This window comes from Mustela lutreola, chromosome 5 (assembly GCF_030435805.1).
Source record: "Mustela lutreola isolate mMusLut2 chromosome 5, mMusLut2.pri, whole genome shotgun sequence".
Taxonomy (NCBI): Eukaryota; Metazoa; Chordata; class Mammalia; order Carnivora; family Mustelidae; genus Mustela; species Mustela lutreola.
Window position 1 is genome coordinate 126,993,264 of NC_081294.1, and position 20,182 is coordinate 127,013,445.

Sequence of the window (20,182 nt, forward strand, 5' to 3'; positions counted from 1 at the left end):
TAACTTCAGGGCACACAGAGGTAGTATAAAATGCCTTCCAGAGGAGAAGCCCGCAGGTATCACTCCGTTGAAATAGGGGTGTTCAGGTTCATTTGCCTTTATATTATCAGAGGCATATGTAGATTTTGGAACATGTTTGAATCAAGATTTATTTAAATTTGTTCAAAGTTAACAGCAAACTCTCTTGGATTGAGACTGGAACATAAATTAGCAACATTTATAAACCTTTTTGTGGTTCTACTCTCTGAGTTCAGGCTCAGCTCAGGCACTAACTAGGTGTGTGACCTCGAGGAAGTTCAACTTTCTAACCCTTTAAATTGTGGATCACATCCTTAGAGAAGTGAGAGGTGTAAATTTGGAAATGCATGTGAAAAGGCTTGGCACATCGTGAGAGGGAAACAAATGTCATATTCTTATCGCCGAGTTTCTTGTTTGGCAGAGGTGGTTCGTATGGATTGAGAATAGAAAAGACTGATCAACTCTTTTTTAAAATTTTTTTTAAAGATCTTATTTATTTATTTGACAGACAGAGATCACAAGTAGGCAGAGAGACAGGCAGAGAGAGAGGAGGAAGCAGGCTCCCTGCAGAGCAGAGAGCCCGATGTGGGGCTCCATCCCAGGACCCCAGGACCATGACCTGAGCCGAAGGCAGAGGCCTTAACCCACTGCCCAGCCTGATCAATTCTTATAAGAATGGAAAAGATCCAGTCTGAGGATTCAAAAACAGTGAATCCAATCAGAATTTAAATCTGAATGCACTTCACCCCGCGGTTTTCAAGACTGACCCTATAATTTGTCATTTCATGGGCTCCCAGTTTCTCCACTTCTGCTCGTGCTGAGTCCTTCAAGCAGAGACTCACAAATGACAAACCTCACCCCACCACCTCACTGAGGGAACCTGAGTGGAACCAGGCCTGCGAGTCGGACCGAGCTCCTGAGTCGGAGTGCGGGTTGGGACCCGGAGGAGGTGTTAGGACTCCTCCTCCCCACCCTAGTCCGCAACTCCCCCGCCCCCGCCAACTACTTCAGGCCTCTTAGCGCCTTTCAGTCGCCGGCCCGCCCTTCCTCGGGGTGTCGGAGCGGGCGCAGGAGGCGGGCCCCGCGCTGACGGGCTCCGCCTCGGCAGCCAGAGGGAGGAGGGCGGGAAGGCGGGCGGGGGAGGAGGAGGAGGCGGGGACTGCGCCGGGCGGTAGCTGGCGCCGAACGCGGTGGGAGAGGAGAGGGTACCCGGCTGGCTCGCCTGGCGGCCTCTGCCCGGATCTCGGCGCCGCAGCCCTGCGCCTCTCCCGCCCTTGTCTCCGGCTCCGCGGCCCGGGCACAGCGGAGGTGGCGGCGCCGTGGGCCATCGGTAGGTTGCACGGGGACGGCGGTTCCGCCTGCAACCTTTTGTGCTGTAGAAAAGGTGGTGGTGATGGGTGGGTGGTTTGGGGGGTGCCCCAGTCACCGAGTCCCGGTGCCAGCCCCAGTCGCGGCACCGCCCCTTCCTCCCTGCCTCGTGTCGGGGCCGGGCGCGCGGTGTCCGCGCGGTGCTGGGGAACCCCGGGCGGGCGGGCCTCCGGGATAGGCGGCGGGTCGGCCCCGGGGGCCCCGGGCCTCGGCGGGCCGGTCCTTGGGCGCCAGAGCAGGAGGCTGGGGTCTGGTGAACTGGGTGGGGCCCTTGCGGGGTGCGGGGAGCCCGCGGCTGCTTGGCACAGGGGTGGGGCCAGAGACGCCGTGAGTGTGCAGCGCGTGTGAGTGTGCGGGGGCGTGCGCCCCCGTGTGCGCGCGGCGTGCGCTCGCCGGGGAGGTGCGGGGACTCGGCGAGCCGGAGCGTCTCTCCCGCGGTGCGGCGGTGCGGAAGTCGGGGCGCGTTGGCGCGCACGCTAGTTCCTCCGCCGGCGTGCCCGCACCGCGGGGCAGCTGGCCTCGGGGCCCCATTGAGAAGTAGCTCTTTCCCGGGCCTGCTGCGCCTCTGGCCGCACGCCCCGGCCGCGCGCCGGGTGCGACTGCCCCGGCCAGATAGCGCCTGGGGGCGAGCCCTAACGGGCTTATCTCGTCGGCCCTCTCCTCTCGAGCCGCAATCCGGGGGGTGAGGCCGCTCTCCAGCCCGCAGCCCGCGCCCGTTGCGCTTCTGCCGGTGCGGCGGGGGCGGACGGACCGACCGTGCCCGGGGGCGCGCGTGTAGATTCGGGCCGAGTGCTGGCCAGAAGCGAAAGCGGCAGATTTGTCGCCTGGGCATCTCTGCCCTCTCCTCACCTGTCGCGGGTGGACTTTGGGGCGGGTGGTAAGCAGAGGAAAGGGGTTTCCAGGCGGGCGGCAGTCACACGTTGAGCAGGCGGCCCCATTGTGAAGCTGCCAAACTCTCTCTAGTGGTGGAATCTGCAAATCTGCCAGCTAGGCGATGGGAACATGAAGGGAATGATGGCCCCGTCCCTTTCCCCTTGCAAATGTTCCACATCCTTAGGATCTTCCTGCTTCTCTGCCCGCAGCACTTTGCACTTGGGTGGGTTAGTTATCTGTGTCCAGCCAAGATGCTGAGAGGGTATGTGTATGATTGTAGTGCACAGGTAAAACTGGGGCTGGGAACTTTCTCACCATTTGAGGAAGAATAGAGACAGTAGCGTTTTATTGCATGCTCGCTACTCCTAGCTGAAAAGAGCAATTCTTGCACAACAATTCTGACGTTGCTGGAACTCTTTCTTTTATGTTATTTTTCTGAGATGAGCCACCCTACAATTTAGAGTTGTTAGTTGCTTTATGTATTTTTTTTAACCCTGTAGAGGAAGTTACACACTAAGAGAGATAGAAATGATCTCTTCGCAAAGTTTATCTTCTCAGTGATTTCAAAATACAGTATTGGTTATTATTGCAGAAGTTTTGGGTACTTTATATATTCAAGACCATGATTTATGCTTACACAATTATGCTTAATGAATTTTGCATAGATTTCGGTGTTTCTGTCATGTGGCTGTGTATGCATTATAAACTTAATAAAATGACGAAGATGAAATGTTAGGATTAATGAACCCATAGAGCTCTTGATTTGATAAGAGCAGTGTATACAGTATGCTTCTGTCAACATTCTAGTTAATTAATTGCAGGTGAGACTGTTTAATAGTGACAACCCCAGGACAAAAGATATACAGGGTATTTATTGACCTTGCATCATGGTCAGTGAATTTGTTTCCTTTGTATAATTTTGTATCCTTTGGAGAGCTCTTGTACACCCTTTGAAGTATTTAGTGTGGTGGGAGTAATAAAACTTTATATACAGGGTTGAAATTTGCTTTGCTGTTGCTGATTTATATCCTTTGGGAGAAAAAAATCAGGTCTTTTCCTCCAGAGAGAACTCTTGATTCCGTCACCAGCCTATCAAAATAAGTTCCTGGGTTTAAGCTTTCATGTGGAAGGTTAACCAATTCCACCGTGTGCACCTGTCCCATTTTGGTTGTGCTTTCCTCAGAGACAGATTTCTTGTAAAGACTGCATGTAGATCTGCAGTTCCAGTTACTGCCAGTCATATTTGTAGTGAAACCAGTTGTTTGGTTTTTTTTTCCCCCTAAAAGTGAAGGGTGACTTTACATAATAGTGAGACAACATTGGTAATCTAACTTTAATCTCTACTAGCAGAAATAGAGGGAAAATGGATGCTGCACTTTCAGGGGGTTGCTATTAAAAGAACTGATAGTAGGAAGAGAAACACCTTTTTTTTTTTTTTTTTTTTTTTTTTTTTTTTTTGGTCTTACTGAACTGATTATGGGTTGTCTTACCCCCTTGGTGAGGTTAATGATTTGTTTGTAAGGTCAGGGATGGTGGGTGGTTTCAGAAATGTCACACCCTGCTCAATAACTCTTCCTAAAATTGCTGATGATTTAGTTTTTATGAGTTACAAATGGAAAAATGAGATTGAAGTAATCTCTATGATGATCATGTAGAGTAGGGTAGGTACAGCTAAGCATTTTGTTCTTACGTGTGTGTTGTAACTTTAGCAGTTAAGCCATTTTTTTTCTGCTCAGTGTTCTATTACTTGAGAGATGTTTTGGTCCTTGTCTTTTTAAATTTTAGAGTAATCTTTGAGACTAGGGGTTGCAAAATATTTTCATTAGTCTGAATACAACGTTTACCTATTTTTTTCACTTGCTTTTTTTATGTTACTGATCTCTCCTTGAATAGCTACTCTGAGAAATATTGCCTGTTTTCATTTTTTTTCTTTGTGTGTTAGATCTAGAATTAGAACCCATACCTTCTACTCTACCATTTTTCTTTGCCTAAAATTTATCTTGTTTTCTGTAATATACTCTTTAATGATTAGTGGGATTTATTTACCAAAATTCACAAGGGCTATTTGCTGGCTTCTGTACATATAACCATATGATTTGGAAGTGATAGATTTAAATTTCCTCTTCTTAAAAACAACAACAACAACAACAACAAAAAACCTCTTTATAAAAGTAGACTCCATGGTGGAGCCCAGCATAGGGCTTGAACCCACAACCCTGAGAACAATACCTGAGCTGAAATTAAGAGTCAGACCCTTGACTGACTGAGCCATCCAGGTGCCCCTAATTTTTATTTATTTCTTTTTTCTTCCAAATTTTTATTTAAATTCTGGTTAGTTAACATAGTGTAGTATTGGTTTCAGGAGTAGAATTTAGTAATTCATCACTTATATGTAACGCCCAGTGCTCAACATAACTGGTGTCTTCATCACCCATCTAGCCCATCCCCCACCACCTCCCTCTGTCAACCCTGTTTGTTCTCCATTATTTTTTTTTTTTTTTTACTGCTATTTTATTAGTGGATCTGTGCTGAAGTCTGATACTTATGGCTTTTTTGTACATAGGGATTTTGTGTGGGCCTGAACATTTCCCTGTAGCGCTTTCTGTACTGGGGGGAAAAATACTGCCTTCTCTGGGTTCCCAGTACCATCAAGTTTACTATTCTATGTTTTAGATTTCCTTGTGTTTCCATGTCTCTCTATCTTTCGTTCTTGCCTTGTCTCCAGCTTCACTTTTTGTATTTGCCCCAGTGCCTGTATAATGCTGGGATATAATAAGACTCAAGAAATATTGTTTCATGACAGAATGAGTGAATGAATAATTGAGCAGCTGAGTGGATACACCCAAATAAATACTCCTCAGATCTGTGTGGGAAGCCACCATGCAAGCAGAAGGGTCTTTTTTCCTTACTTCCCCCTCCCCAGTCTTTTAATTCCTTACCTTTTCATTGTTAAATATTATTTTTGAAAAGGATAACAGTATAATTGCACAACAGGGACACTTTGGAGTGATAAAGGGGGTGCTATAAATAATTATGCCGCATTACTGGCTGTGAACTGAGACATATGGCCTCCCTACTTTTGAAGGACATTCTTCTTTATTTACCTGTTTTGATATCTATCACCCTGCCTGAGAAATTTGACACACTTCCTAGTTAATGTTTGCAAACTTTCCTATTTGCAGAAGCTTCATTTGCAGTCATATGTGGGGTGTCTTTTGTTTAGTCACTCATGGCTTCCCTATCCAGAGGCCTGCGGGAAGACCTTGGCCATGCTGACTTTTTCCTATTTTCATTGCTTCCAGCATAATGTCACGGGGTTTTCTGCTCTTTTCAGCTGTTTGTAGCTGGAAGCATTATATATTCTAGCCTCTGCTCTATTTACTTCTGTCTGTTTTTCTGCACAGCATTTAGTATATCTTGTAAGCCTTTCACATGAGTTCTTTTCCTTCTTGCTGACTGTCTTGGACAGGAGATCTGTTGATACCTTGCCAAGACTTCATGGTCAAAGCATTGGCCAGAATCAGTTGCAAGTGTTAGGGACTTAGGGATTTTTAAAGTATTCTAAAAATGTTATTCAATCTAAAACTTTATTCTAGATTTAAAAGCAGGGGAACCTTAAAGTATTTGTCTACTCTTGCCCTGGAGTTAAAGTGGAAATTTAGGAAATGGTTGGTACTTGCATAGTAAACAAGGTCTATTAATTCATCATCCCTATTCTGCCAGGGTCCGTGGGCTTTGGAGTCAGACTGGTAGGTGTTCAGATTCTTGTTCTGACTCTCAAATAGTGTATTACTTGGTCAAATACTTTAAAGTGGGGGTGGTATTTTCTCCTTGAAGTAGCTATAAATTACTTATAGCTTTTGGCATAGAGAAGACGTTCAAAAATATTGGTTTCTTTTTTATTAAAAATCCAGTTCTTTGGGAACTTTCATATGACATTACACACAATCTTAATTGTTTCTACAGGACATGGGATAAAGCCCTTTCTTTAGTTTTTCTCCTTCTTCTTCTTTTTTTCAACTAAATTCCTTTATAGGCAATCTCTTCAAGAAGACACATTCTTATACTAGTGTCTGGTCTCGTCTTTTCATTCTTCTCTTCGTCATCATCTTCATTCTCTTCATCTTAGTCCCTGGGCACAGATAGCAGGTGGTTATACACACAGAAATAAGCAGAGTCAGAAATGAGGAAAAAATGAGACAGGGAATGGAGCTCCTTCACCTTAGTTTCGCCTGGGTGGCTCCCTTTGACTCTGTGTTTGTATTCTATTTCTGGCTTGGCACTGCCCTAATAGGGATAATCAGTTACTACACTTTGTTTACTATGAAATTACCGACCATTTCCTAGACTTCCACATCAGCTCCTGGGCGAGAGTTGGAAAATTACTTTAAGGCTCTCTGTTCTCAAATCCAGCATGAAGTTTTAGGTTGATTTTTCTTTTGCTCTTAAAGAAACTGTTGGAAAATATATTTTTTCATGCATTTAAGAGCTTGAAAAGAAGCACGTATCACCAAATACGTGATACAAATTACATGATAGCTTGAATGAGATTTTACAGTGTTTTCTAAAACTAGTCTTTTTTTTTTTCTTAAAGACTTTATTTATTTATTTGACAGAGAGTTCACAAGTAGGCAGAGAGAAAAGGGGGAAGCAGGCTCCCCACTGAGCAGAGAGTCTGATGTGGGGCTTGGTCCCAGGAACCTGAGCTGAAGGCAGAGGCTTAGCCCACTGAGCCACCCAGATGCCCCTAAAACTAGTTTTTGTTTAGAATTAAAACACGTCCAAATTTTTCTTATGTTCCTGCTTTGTTTTCTATCTAAATTTCCAAAAGTCTAAATGAAATGGCTCTCACTCTGTGATAGAGGTAGCCCTGAAAAATGAAGTGGAAATGTTTCTCTGTATTTGGCCTCCAACCACATAACCAGCCAGGATTGCTTGATAACGGTTTTGTCCTCCCCTACGATTTATGCTTTTCAAGGATCTTGTGCGCTCCTCTCGGAGAAAGGGTCCAGGATTTAGATGGACTTTGTAGAGGACTCCAGTATGTGCCTCTCCATCCTCCCATTTTCAAGTTGGAAATAACACGAGAACTAGTAGCTAAAAGCACCTCCTTCCAATCACTTCGCAAGTGAGGCAATAAAGCTTTAAAATAAAGTGCCTCTCCACACATTTGAAATAGAATTCCATTTACAGAAATTAATTTACATTTTTCAGGAACATGGTTATTGTGTAAAAAGCTGTCCATCCGGGCTTAGCACTGAGCAGAGGCCACATGTATAGAAAGCAAGGTCGGCGAGCCTCGGAGTCAGGCCAACTGGGGTTCAGTTCCTGCCTGACCCTCAGATAGCATTGCTTGATGGAACACTTTGCAAGGGGGATGGTACCCCCCGCCGCCCCTGCAGAGTCGGGGTTAAGATGAAGCCACAGAATTGGCCCCTAGCTTTGGCATGCAGGAGGGGCTCAAGAAACAGGAGTTTCTTTGTAAATTTCCATCCCCACTAAAATCCATTTACTTGAATAAGAAATCAACTTGAACTTTGTAACAGTACTATTGGGGACATTTCCAAGAGGGGGTATATTAGGTTTAAAAAAAAAAAAAAAAGTATTATCAGGCAACAGTTTTTTGCCGTGTTACAGTTCACTTTATGTGAAAACCAGAGGCTCCCTGGTCGACAAGAAGCAAGTCTTCCTCCTGCAGGAGTCTTGGTTCCCCAGTCTGGACCCAGTCTTCGGCAGAAGCAGTGTGAAAGGGAGCATCACGAAGCTGTTTCCTAAATCTAGAGGAGCTTCTCAGAATGACTGCTAGGTCTTGGTGCATTCACTCCTTCCAGTTTGCAAAGTTCAAGAGGCAGATCCCTTTAACTCAGTAAACGATGCATTTCCTTTGAAACTCTTCAGTAGTGGTAAGGAAAGTAGTAAGGTGACAAGTCCTTGCCTTCTCCCTTGCCTTTGCTTTGGCTGTGAGGGCTTGTTTTCACTGCAGCCACTCTTGGGGGCCCTGTGCACCTGTGCTGGTGAAATGAATCCACTCACCCCACTGGAGGCTCCCTGGCCCCAGGTTAGACAAAGCAACAGAAACCCAACCACCAAAGAAATCTTTACAGGTGCATGGGACTTTGGGGAGTTTTCTTGATCTCAAGAAATTCACCCAATTAACAAGGAAGGTAGGAGATAAAGACAGATGCTCTTACACATTACCCTCTCAGGAAAGGGAGAGGCCTAGAGGAGATGCTCGAAATCTTAAGCAATGTAGAAACTCTATAAAGAAGTGGTGTTCTCTTAAAAAAAAAAAAAAAAGAGAGAATGAAAACTGTTTTCGAAAGCCTTTCCCTCAGAGCGGTCTTATGAAGGATTTTTATTGTTGCTATTTTACGGCTATGATGAGTAGACAGCAAAAATTAATTGCATAATAATAACATCACACATTTCTAAAGGGCTTTATAACGTGCAGAACACGTTCCCCTGACTCCTCCTCAAAGCAGCTCTATGAGGGAGGAAGAATGGTATCGTCCTCATTTTCAATATTGCTCTTTATACAAGGTCAGGCCACAAAGTTCTTAGCCAGGCCGTAAATAAGACCTGGTCTTTTAATCCCAGCCTAATCATCATTTTTTCATAGGATACTGTGAATTTCTTGAGTACATGAAGAGTGCTAGGGTGATGGACCTAACATTTAACCCCCCAATTTTTGTGTCTGTATTTAGTCCACTTAGCTGCTCTTAGTCTTGAGATAGAATTTCAGCAGCAGAATACAGAGGAATAAACATGATAAAATGGTTGAAGTTCAGTTTAGCTAAACAAAGTCAGTTTGCTTTAATAAAAGGAATTAATATTGCGTCCTCTATAACCTGTACCTGATATTAGTTACCTCCTGCTAGTTTCTTCCTGTGTTGCAGTTAGCATTGTTCTAATTGCTTTGTAAGTTGTGTTACTTGTTAAATTAAAGGTTTATTTTTATATTCCATGTTTAGTATCTGGAGTAGAGCAGAAGAAATATTATGCCTGTGTTCCCTTGGGACTCATTGGACATTCTACAGTGACATCTTCTGGGATTTAGTCTGGTGAGTTATATTTTGCTTTTTCTTTTTGTTAACCCATTGTATGAACACATCATCATGTGTTTTAAGGACTACATAAACAGATGAATGTGAAATGTCGAGATATGATTGCAAGTATATATACTACAGTAATGAAATTTTTAATGATGGGAACTGAAATTATTGTTGCAGATTGCTAACTTTATTATCTTGAAGTGTTTGCCTTATTGATTGGGGTTTTTCCTTATTCCTGTGAGATAAAGGAGATTTTTGGAATAATACTTAAGAATAGAGTAGTTAAGAGGTAATTGCTCTGATTTCAGGGAAATTTTAGTAAAACATTAATCCCTAGAGATGGGCAAAATAATTTGCAAAAAGTTCTTGTTGTATATGGTCATATGTTATTAAAGAAAGGCATACAGGTGACTGAAAGGAGCATCAGTTTCACTTGGTCATACAGAGGTTCACTGCAAGTGTGACCTTCTTTTTATTACACCATCAATTTAAACTTGCTAAAATTAACGCAGTGCTGTTGTCTTTTCGTTGTCTTTTTTCAGTGCGTCGCCTTTGTATCTATGCCAATGCAGTTATCCATGTGACTCCATGTGTTTGAAGGTGAAAAGAATTTAATAATTATCTGTAGCTTCTTAGAATTTTAAAAAGTATACTCATGTGAATTCATTGCTGCTTTGATATCTCATTATACTTAGGCAAGATCTTTATAGGTCCTTGCTTTGAATTGGAGTGGTCAGAATCCTTGGGGGGGAAATACTCGGGGAAAAAAATTCTGGAAAAACTTCTGGTTTCATAATAAGTGATCTCCAAATTAACCATCAGCAGCAGAACGATTAAAAAAAAAATGATGGGGAAAACCAGACACTTTCATTTCATTAGTTAGATACAGTGTACCAGATTAATGACAATGCATTTTAAAACATTGGGAAAATGGAATCATTACTTTTAAGTTTTGAGGAAAAAAGCCAGGTGTTTGAAAACTCAAAGTACAAAATACTTAAGTGGCTGAGTTAACTCATCTAATTTAAATAAAACACAAAACTAGGAGTAGTGAGTGGAAGTTACAGGAATGTGTGTGTGGGTCTGTGTGTTTCTTTCTCTTCAGAGGCACATGTGTAGGTATGTATACATAATTGTGGATATAGTTATATATTAAATACAAGGACAGTCTAGCATAACTGCAAAGGTGAAATGAACCAACAACTCAAGAGGTAATGAGTTACCTGTCATTGGAGGTGTTCAAACATAGACTGAACAACCATTAAGATGCCTTGTGATTCTGAGATCCAATAATTTGAAGAATTTTAAAATGAGGAAGATGTTCAAAAACTTCAAACTGAAGTATAATTTGTATATAGTAAAAATCACCCTTTTGTATAGTTTGATGAGTTTTGATAAATGTACCCAACTGTGGAATACCCATTACAGTCTATATATAGACTATTTTAATCACTCCTCGGCAAGGTTCCCTGTGCCCCTTTGTAGTTTTGTCCCCACCTCCCAACCTTGACCTTTTGCAGTTGTTGATTGATTTCTGTCCCTTTAGTTTTCCAGAATGTCATATAAGTAGAATCACACATATGTAGCATTTTCTATCTTCTGCTTTCACTCTTGTAATCTTAGTTTGCTCCTTTTTATTACTGAAATGTATTCCATAGTATGGATGGGTCACTCTTTCTTTTTCCATTTCCCTGTTGATGGACATTTGGATTGTTCTAGTTTTTGGTGATTATGAATAAAACTGTTAAAAGTATTCATGTTCAGATCTTTATGTGAATATATATTTTCATTTTCCCTGGGTAAATACCTACAGTAGTGTAGGTGGGTCTTTAAATAACATTTATTTAGCTGTGTCAGAAATTGCCAAACTGTTTTCCAAAGGGCTGTATCTGATACAGGCTTCTAAGAAGCTGGAGCAGTGTGTGCATACCAAGGGGCCCGATTCTCATTCAGCACAGATTTATTTTTATTTTATATCCAGTTTCAACACGTTTGATCAGCACTTGCTTTTTAAGCCCACAGTGGATTAGACCCAGTAAGCCAGAAGGCATTAGGGATAGGTTGTTACAATTTCAAGCAGCAGAAAATGTATCCACTAGTAGGACAGTAATGACTGATCTAAAACAAAGCAAAACAAAAAAGGCACGGACTTAGAGGAGTGAAATTCTTCTGTCTGATAAGTTCTGTCTGACAAGTTCCCAAACATGTCTGCAGAGTAGAATGTGCTGGAGGGGTGCCTGGGTGGCTCAGTGGGTTGAAGCCTCTGCCTTCAGCCCTGGGTCATGATCCCAGGATCCCGGAATCGAGCCCTGCATCGGCTTCTCTGCTTAGCGGGGAGCCTGCTTCCTCCTCTCTCTCTCTCTCTGCCTGCCTCTTTGCCTACTTGTGATCTCTATCTGTCAAATAAATAAAATCTTAAAAAAAAAAAAAAAAAAAAAAAGAAGGTCCTGGAGATCTTTTCGAAAAGTTCAGAGCCTAGGCTGTGCCCAATAGGACTTCAAACACAGACCTGAGGTAGAGCACAGGCATCGTAGTTTTTGAAGCTCCTTGGATGCTCTTTGCATGTGTACAAGTTGAGGAACCGTGTCCCCCACACGTAGCATGATGAAGTTGCCAGTGTCAGGAAACCGGGACTGCCTATCCCGCCCTGGGCAAGCCCCTGCCTTCATGGCTTCAGTGTCCTCTTCCTCATGATCAGAAGCTCTGCATAGGTGAAATCCAAGATGATGCTGGCACCGAAACTAAGTGGTTCTAGATATTGCTAGACTGACAGTAGTCATGCTTGGGAGACTCCCATTTGCCAAGAGCCGGCTTTATTCCAAATGGATCATTTCTTGAAAAGGATTTTGTTCGCACGGTGACATTTTTGTTCTGTATATTTAGACGGTTATATATGTTTTCTCTTAAATGGAATTGCTGCGTGTTACTAAAAACGGTTCAAGCATATGGGATAATTTTTTTGATTACTGATGGTGACTTTTTTTTTTTTTTTGATAAGCCTGATTAAAAAAAAAATTCCCAGAATGCAGTACATTTCAAAAAGAATTCTTTGTAAGGCAATTGTGAAACTTCTCAGCTATTTTCGGAGCTGGTCTGAGGAGCTGAGGTACCTCGGTTATATTTTTTAAATGCTCCTTGTGCCAGACGCTTGGGAAGTTGGACCTCTTGGGGAGTGTTTAGAGCTGAGCATATTTTACACCGATGATGGTCTTTTGAATGCGCTCATCTCGGTGTACCAGGGTCCCCTACACATTTGTTATACGTTGGATCTGTTGGCATTAGTTGCAGACGGAATTCATAATGGCATGCCATACCCATATTTTTAAAATAATGTGCTATTTACATTTTTCTAGCAGATACTGAGGTGCTACCTTGTCTAGCCTGGTTGAGTTTTGAATCCTCCCAGATTTCAAAGAAACACACTGGCCCCTATGAACACAGGTCTTTCACGTTTTGTAAGTCTATGTCAGTACCTTTGTTATGGATTAGACTGGGAAGGAATTTGATCCTGAAGACCCTTAGGTGGCGGTTAAAAAAAATCATATATGTTCCTGGAACTTGCTTAGGAGACTCAAGTTTTAAAAGTATTCATCAGCTACAAGTTGAATTTCCTATTCTCTGTTGTATTTTTTGTTGTAGACTCTTCTACCAACAGAAATTTTGCTGCTTCTGTTATTACAATAACAACACTTTTCGGCTTTCTGTTTCCAGTTTTTATTTTTGCTTTAAACTGCATATGAAAAGCATTACTGGAATCAATAAAAGGTTGTCATTGCTCTGTGATTTCTAGTGCTCAGCAGTGCAGAAGGTAGCCTGGTGCCTAGTTTCCCGGTTCATGTTTATTCTTACTGGTGTGGTGGGAGTGGCTGCCTGTTGCACATACCTGCAGTATTTGTAAGAGTTCTTTGTAATCTTTTATCTTGGCAGTAGGCATTTATGAGGCACAGTTTATTTTAGGATAGGAAATAAAATTCTTCATCATGAATGGTTTGTTAAGGAATAATAAACCTATATGACAAAATATGAAGAATATTCTGATCACAGGTCATCTCCAGTTGTAGTCATGGTAGCCATGTTTCCTGATCACTGCTTTTATTAATTTCTCATTATTTATTTTTTTACAGAGAGAGCAAGTGAGCAGGGTGGAGGAGATGTTGAGGGCAGAGGTGGAGAGAGTCTTAAGCAGACATCACACCCAGCATGGAGCCCGACTCGGGGCTTGGTCCCATGACCCTGAGATCATGACCTGAGCCAAAATCAAGAGTTGGTTGCTTAACTGACTGAGCCACCCATGCATCCCTGATACAGTGCTTTTAGTAAGAAATTTTACTGTGTGAAAAAGTATCTCCATCTTTAGTATCACTGCCTTTTTTGTTGTTGTTGTTGTTGTTGTTGTTGAATTACGGAATTAGAAAGTAGCTCGACTTCTTTTTCAGATGTGTTCCTATACTACTTCTGCTCATTTAAGAGGTCACCTGGGGAAGTTGATCCTGTAACTACTCCCAGGGCCTTAGTCCAGTCTTTAAATCCAGTCAGGAAATTCTCAGCAATTTAATAGCATAAGAAGTTTGCTTTCTGTGAGTCACATTGAAGAGTGGAGGGCATACTGCTTAGTCAGCATTTCACTTAGCTAAAAACAAAATATTTGCCAGTCCATGTTCTCTTTTCTGAGACGTGGCCGCCACCTAGCTTTCTCAGTGGTGCATGCTAGACGCTCTTTAGAAGGACAATTGATATGTAAGTAAAAAGTTTTTTTTTAAATCTAAGCAGTTTGCAAGAGTCAGGTTGTGCACCGTGAATGTTCCTACATGAATATCAAGATCTGAAGAGGTTCTCATACGTTCAACAGTACACTGAAGAAACCAACGAAACCATCTCACAGAGCTGTTTTGAGACTCTTACTGTTTGGAGCAGAAGTACTGACGTTTTTATCGCTAAAACATGCGAGCACTTTTCCAGAATTTACAGTCGTTCATCAGAAGTTCAGTAGGTTGCAGCGATCTATGTAACATTTAAGACAAGTGTTCTTATGTTCCAGAACCGTGAGACTGTAATTAAGAAACCTGACGTAGAGTGTTGACCTTAGTTCCTAGGCCACATACCTGTTAGAGTGTATTGGAAGTGGTTGTGTCATTAAGTTGCTGCTTAAGTGGTGTCTTCTAACAGGGGGTGTGTTGTTTACCTCAGCAAAAATGGCAGGTTTCTTACACCAGGCTGCTCGGTTGGAATTTCCAGAGCTCTTAGATCACATCGGTTTCTTTTGTTTGACCATCAGGGTGAAATCACTGTCTGTCAGGTATGTGCCTGAAGATCCTGTTAGGTAGTTTTGGCCAACCCACATGGTGGTTTTTACGATGTTATGGCTGCTGGAAACTGAAGCCGCAGTGTTACTTATCTCTTTGTATTGTCCTGGTAGCTGTTTCATGTCCCATCCAGTCGTCACCTTTATAGATCACTTCACTCACTGTCTTCAGTTTTCTCATTTTCTAGGTGCTGATTTTCTAGATAATACTTTCTGCCCTTTTCTCTCAAGCCTTTGCATCCTAACAAAGGTTTGTTCCTCTTCCCTTGCTTAGCAATTTTTATCCCTTAGAGGCACAGATGACTTTTAGCCTAGCCTCTGAATTATTACCCGAACCCTGATGGGTAGAATGTGGATGCTTGGATTGGGGCAAGTTTGTAATGCACCGAATGAGAACACAGGAAGGTGGCTGGTGGTGGTGTGTGGACTGTCATGGACTCCCAGATTTGGAAGGGACCTAGACCAAGGGTGTCCCCTCATATGGACTGACTGCTTGAGTGCCATCACCTAGGTCATTCTTACGTGGGGTACCCATTTGCGTGTGTACTCCGTTTCCTGCACAGCCCTGGTTCTTTGAACCTCACTGGCCCTCCTCTCCTTGTCTTTCAGAATGGACTGTAAGAGATACACTTGCCGCCTGTAGCTCCCTGTCAGGTTCGGTAACTTGGAGGCCTTAGATCTGACCTCCTGGGCTCCTTCTGGGTATCTAGAATTAGTGAGAAAGGAAGTATTAGATTAGTATGTCCTTTGGCTTAGAGGAAACATTTGTTTATTCAGTATAAGGTTTGACAAAGCTCAGGCCCTCTGAAGTGTATCAGATAAGAAATCTTCAGGTTTCTGTATGCTCATCAAAGTAGCTGATAGTCCTCCTAACAGAGAAATAAATTACACAATCAAATAAAAATTTACTTTTTACAGTATACAATAAAGCCAGTTACTTTAGATCTGAAAGGGTTGAGGGGGCTACAGTATTTTGATTAAATTTGGAACTACATAGACTAAAGTTTAGAGCAAAAAGTAAGTAAAAGCTCTGTGGATCCCTTTGACGTTTGCTCTATCACAGGACTCCGTTTTCAGCTGTGTTCTAGATGTTGGTGTAGTGAGGATAGGATGGTGTCTGGGGACTTCTTCATAGTCTTGCTTTATTTCCTCATAAAGGAAAGAATAGCATGCAAGTGAGAGAATAAGGCTTTTTTTTTTTTTTTTTTTTTAAAGCTTTAGAATTGCTTGGATTTCAAATGAATACCCAAACGTTGGGAAATGCTTCAACCAGGAAAAGGTGATTTGTTTCACAAAAGCATTTATAAGAATCATTTAATATAACAGTCTCTTCCAATAAATTTTTCATCTTAAAATTAGTTACTATTTGACATCATTTTGGTTGGCAACCTGAGATACTTAAAAAATTGTGTTTTCTACTCCATACTGATGATCAAGTAGAAATAAAGTTTCTCTGAAAAGACACTGACACTCAGTTTCCCTTAGTACTTTTTTTATTTTCCCAAATTTGACTTATCTGCAGCTTCTTAGAAACCTGGCCATTTTTTGTGGTACTTCTTGTCAGTGGGGTTTTCCAAAATATATAGTGTCATCATCATGATGAATAATATCAGCATTCATTGAGAATTATTCTGCCATTTATTAAACTATCCAAAAGTGCAGGATCTTAAGTATTGTAAAATAAAGTAATGTAAAAATCATTGGCCTATTTTCTCGAATAGAGTGCATCTGATATTTTATATATGCTTAATACTAAAAGTGACCTGATTTATTGGATTTAGGGTTTCTTTTTAAACTTAGGAAATGGTTTGCTGTAAATAATTCACCGGGGACATGGGAGGAAGAACATTTGCAACATTTGGGGAACTTAAGACTGACACCTCCATACCTTCAAAACATTTCTTTAGGCCTGTGTTGGAACCTTTGCAGAAATCGATCCGTTTTCATCTTTCATTATATGCCCCTTAAACACGTTTGGAAAAAAAAAAAAAAAGGCGTAGGTGTGAAGAGCTCAGCGCTTATTTTAAATTAAATGATGGAAAATGTAAAGATGCCAATTTTCAAGTTGGGAGTCCTTGGTGGATTTTTGTGGCGCCGTGTAGGATATTTTTATTTGCCTCACGTTGAGATCTGTACTTGATTTGCTTACTACCACATCAAGGAATAAAGCTTGCGTGATTGAACGGAGTGCCTCCTGTAGGGAAGGACTGTTTTCTGTTTTCTTCTCTATCTGAACCTTTTAGTCGTCCTCCAGACTTTAAGCTGCCTCCACGTTTGTGAAGGTAGAGAAGTCATAGTCTTTCTTTTTTTTTTTTTTTAAGATTTTTATTTATTTCTTTGACACACAGAGAGAGATCACAAGTAGGCAGAGAGGCAGTCAGAGAAAGAGGAGGAAGCAGGCTCCCTGTGATGCCGGGCTATGGCATCCCAGGACCCTGAGATCATGACCTGATCTGAAAGCAGAGGGCTTAACCCACTGAGCCACCCAGGCACCCAGAAGTCATAGTCATTTTAATGCCTGCTCTGGAGTGCGTTATAGACACAGATAAACATCTGGCAGCTGGACAGTGGCCGCCTTTCGGGCCGGTGTTATTTCATGCTCCCCAAGCCGTCTAAACCGCTCCAGCTTGGCCCGCGGGTCTGTGCACGACGCCGTTAACGATCTGAGTCTGTTTGCTTTCAGGAGTGTGCCGCCTGGTGCCTACCATGGAAGTCGATGTCAACGGAGAGTCCAGAAGCACCCTGGCCACGCTGCCCCTGCCGGTGGCCGAGGCGAGCTCCCCCGGCAAGGCCGAAGCGGAGAAGCCCCGCTGCTCCAGCACGCCGTGCTCGCCCATGCGCCGGACTGTGTCGGGCTACCAGATTCTGCACATGGACTCCAACTACTTGGTTGGCTTCACCACTGGCGAGGAACTCCTGAAGTTAGCCCAGAAGTGCACGGGAGGTGAAGAGGGTAAGGGAGAAGCTGTGCCTTCCTTGCGCTCCAAGCAGCTGGATGCAGGACTCGCGCGTTCCTCCCGTTTGTACAAAACCCGAAGTCGGTACTACCAGCCCTACGAGATCCCGGCGGTGAACGGCAGGAGGCGAAGGCGGATGCCCAGCTCAGGAGACAAGTGCACTAAATCTTTACCTTACGAACCTTACAAGGCCCTCCACGGGCCTCTGCCTCTTTGTCTTCTTAAAGGTAAGAGGGCTCACTCCAAATCTCTGGACTACCTCAATCTAGATAAAATGAGCATCAAGGAGCCAGCGGACACAGAAGTGCTCCAGTACCAGCTCCAGCACCTCACCCTCCGAGGGGACCGTGTGTTTGCCAGGAATAACACATGAGCCAGGGGCAGAGAGTACCGACCAGTGTAGGTCAGCGTCCGCTTGGCTGGGAAAACCCACTGTCGTTCTCTGTACAGGACTCCTTCACATTATAGATGGTTATATCAGCTCAGTGTTCCTGGAACCTAAAAATTGTCTGGATCAAAATTTGAATACAGGAATGAAATCACAGGTACTTGGGGGGAAATCGTTCTAGAGCACGCCACTGCAAAGAAAACAGAATGTCGGCCATTAGTTTGAATAGCTTTTTAGCTAGGGGGAAGAAAGGCTGTGGTCAGTAATGCCATCTTTATGATTCTGACACTCAAATTGGGAATGTTATCTGCTTGGTTATTGCTGACTTGGTATGATTCATTAGAAAATTATATCTTTAAGTACTCAAGTACTTCTTTAATCTCTGTATTTTACTATACGATGTATGTAATGATTTGTTTTATGAAATTTAGAACTTGAACATTGCTGAATTGGACCACTTTTTATTTTTAAATATTGAGTTTAAATATTTTATAACTGGTTTTGCACTGAAAAATTTAACATTTCAGATTGACAAGAGAATAATCTGTCTTCACTTGCCTCAATAATACTGTTGAGCAGTGGATTTTTTTATTTCCGCATGGAAAGTTATGGATCTCTATGGCTGTAAAATATTTCTTTATAGCATTATTAAAGTGTGTCTTAATACAATTAAATTTGGGATACAAAGTATTTATTTTACAATGGGTGGGGGGGAAGCTTTTCCAGAAAGTTTCCAATATGAAGTTTTCATAAGTTAAAAAAAAGTTTCCTTAGTGCTTACTTTCTAAGTTAAAAATTCATCTGGAACTTTAAAATAGAGAGGATTCTTTTAATTACGGATGATAGGCATAATACTGTTTGCATCTGAATGTTCTGTAAGTGAATGAAACTTTTAGTAGAAGGACTCATGATTTCTACTATCGAATGCTTAAACTAAGTATGGAGTGAGACCATTCAGCATGGCATCCGGGTTATTCTAGTTTTAGTTCTGTGCAGCTCAAGCGCTCGTTGAAATTCCAGTTTCTAGGATTAGTGTGGGAGCCTAAAGTGCTTCTGCAGTTTTAATGGGTTAATCCTGGATTACTTAACAATTTGTGTCAATTGCACTGGTTTAATTTGTTGCTAAAGTAATAACGCCCTGGCTTTAGTAACAAATACAGCTCAACTATTCTTGAATATATTTTGAGAAAAATGTATGTAACTTAACTTTTGTAAAAGTTTCTATTTCTTTTTTTTCTTTTTTGACTCTTGAAGGTGCAATTTATTACCAAATTGGCATTTCTGGCAGCATAGAACTGCTTATTTTAAATTTTAGTTTGGGGGCTGTGAGTTTCTTAGGTGTTAGCAGTCTTGCTTATAAAATAAGAACACCTTTTATTAACGAGTGGATCATTCTTGGCGCAGATATGACTTTCCTTTAACCAGAATGAATGGCAAACTCTGTTTAGAGCAGAATAAGTATCAGAAAACCCTAGAACTCTTAATCAACATTTATTAGACTTTCACTGAGGCAAACCGTGTGAAAGCGCCTTGGGGAAGTTGACCCCTCTCTTACTGAATTGATCAGATTTCTTGGTGGGCTGGAAATTTTCAGCTGTTGTATATTTTAAAGTAAATTGCACCTTTGTAACATAATTGTATTGACGAATGATCACTAAGATTAACTATCTATACAGTCATTAGTTTGACAAGAAATAGAATCCTGTCAGATGCCAAAGAGTTGGGATTTTTACGTTTAATGATTAAACACCATTATTTATTGATGATTTACCCTGTGGAACTGTATTATTTCTAACTATGAAATAAAAGGGTGATGTAAACACACATCGTTGTGTGGTGCTTTAAACAAGGTCCATCATCTATAGGCTAGTTACTGTTCAGGAATTGCGCCTAAAGACTTATTTTTAGGCCCCATTTTTGTAAAAAAAAAAAAATAATTATTATTTTTGGTGCTCATTTGCATTTTAGGGTAAAGGATATATTCATGGCAATGGTATGTATTCAGTCCACGAGGAAACACGGCTGTGTACCTATGAGATCTGTCCCCTGCCCATGCACCTAAGTACTTTGTTGAGCTAAATAAAAATGTGTAGCTCTTATGTTTTGTTTTTTTTTTACTTAAAGACAAGTGAACCTCAGTGGGGAAAATGAAGGAGTTGAAAGTTTGAGATATGTCACGAGAGCAATGATCTGGCTGGTAAAGAGAAATAGTTTTGAGTTTGGT

The 20,182-nt window shown here is 42.0% G+C and overlaps 1 protein-coding gene across 3 annotated transcripts; it reads left to right on the plus strand.

The window, feature by feature from the left end:
* Positions 1–1,166: 1,166 nt before the first annotated feature.
* Positions 1,167–19,782, plus strand: MACIR (macrophage immunometabolism regulator). Of its 3 annotated transcripts, none has more exons than XM_059175603.1 (3): positions 1,167–1,348; positions 9,231–9,320; positions 17,297–19,782. In XM_059175603.1, exon 3 carries the CDS (start codon positions 17,320–17,322, stop codon positions 17,941–17,943), a length of 624 nt encoding a protein of 207 aa, XP_059031586.1. In that variant the 5' UTR covers positions 1,167–1,348; positions 9,231–9,320; positions 17,297–17,319; the 3' UTR covers positions 17,944–19,782. The 3 variants fall into 3 exon arrangements, with proteins under 3 accessions (XP_059031586.1, XP_059031587.1, XP_059031588.1); XM_059175604.1 differs by lacking the exon at positions 1,167–1,348 and adding an exon at positions 2,124–2,521; XM_059175605.1 differs by lacking the exons at positions 1,167–1,348; positions 9,231–9,320 and adding an exon at positions 9,852–9,911.
* Positions 19,783–20,182: the final 400 nt, after the last annotated feature.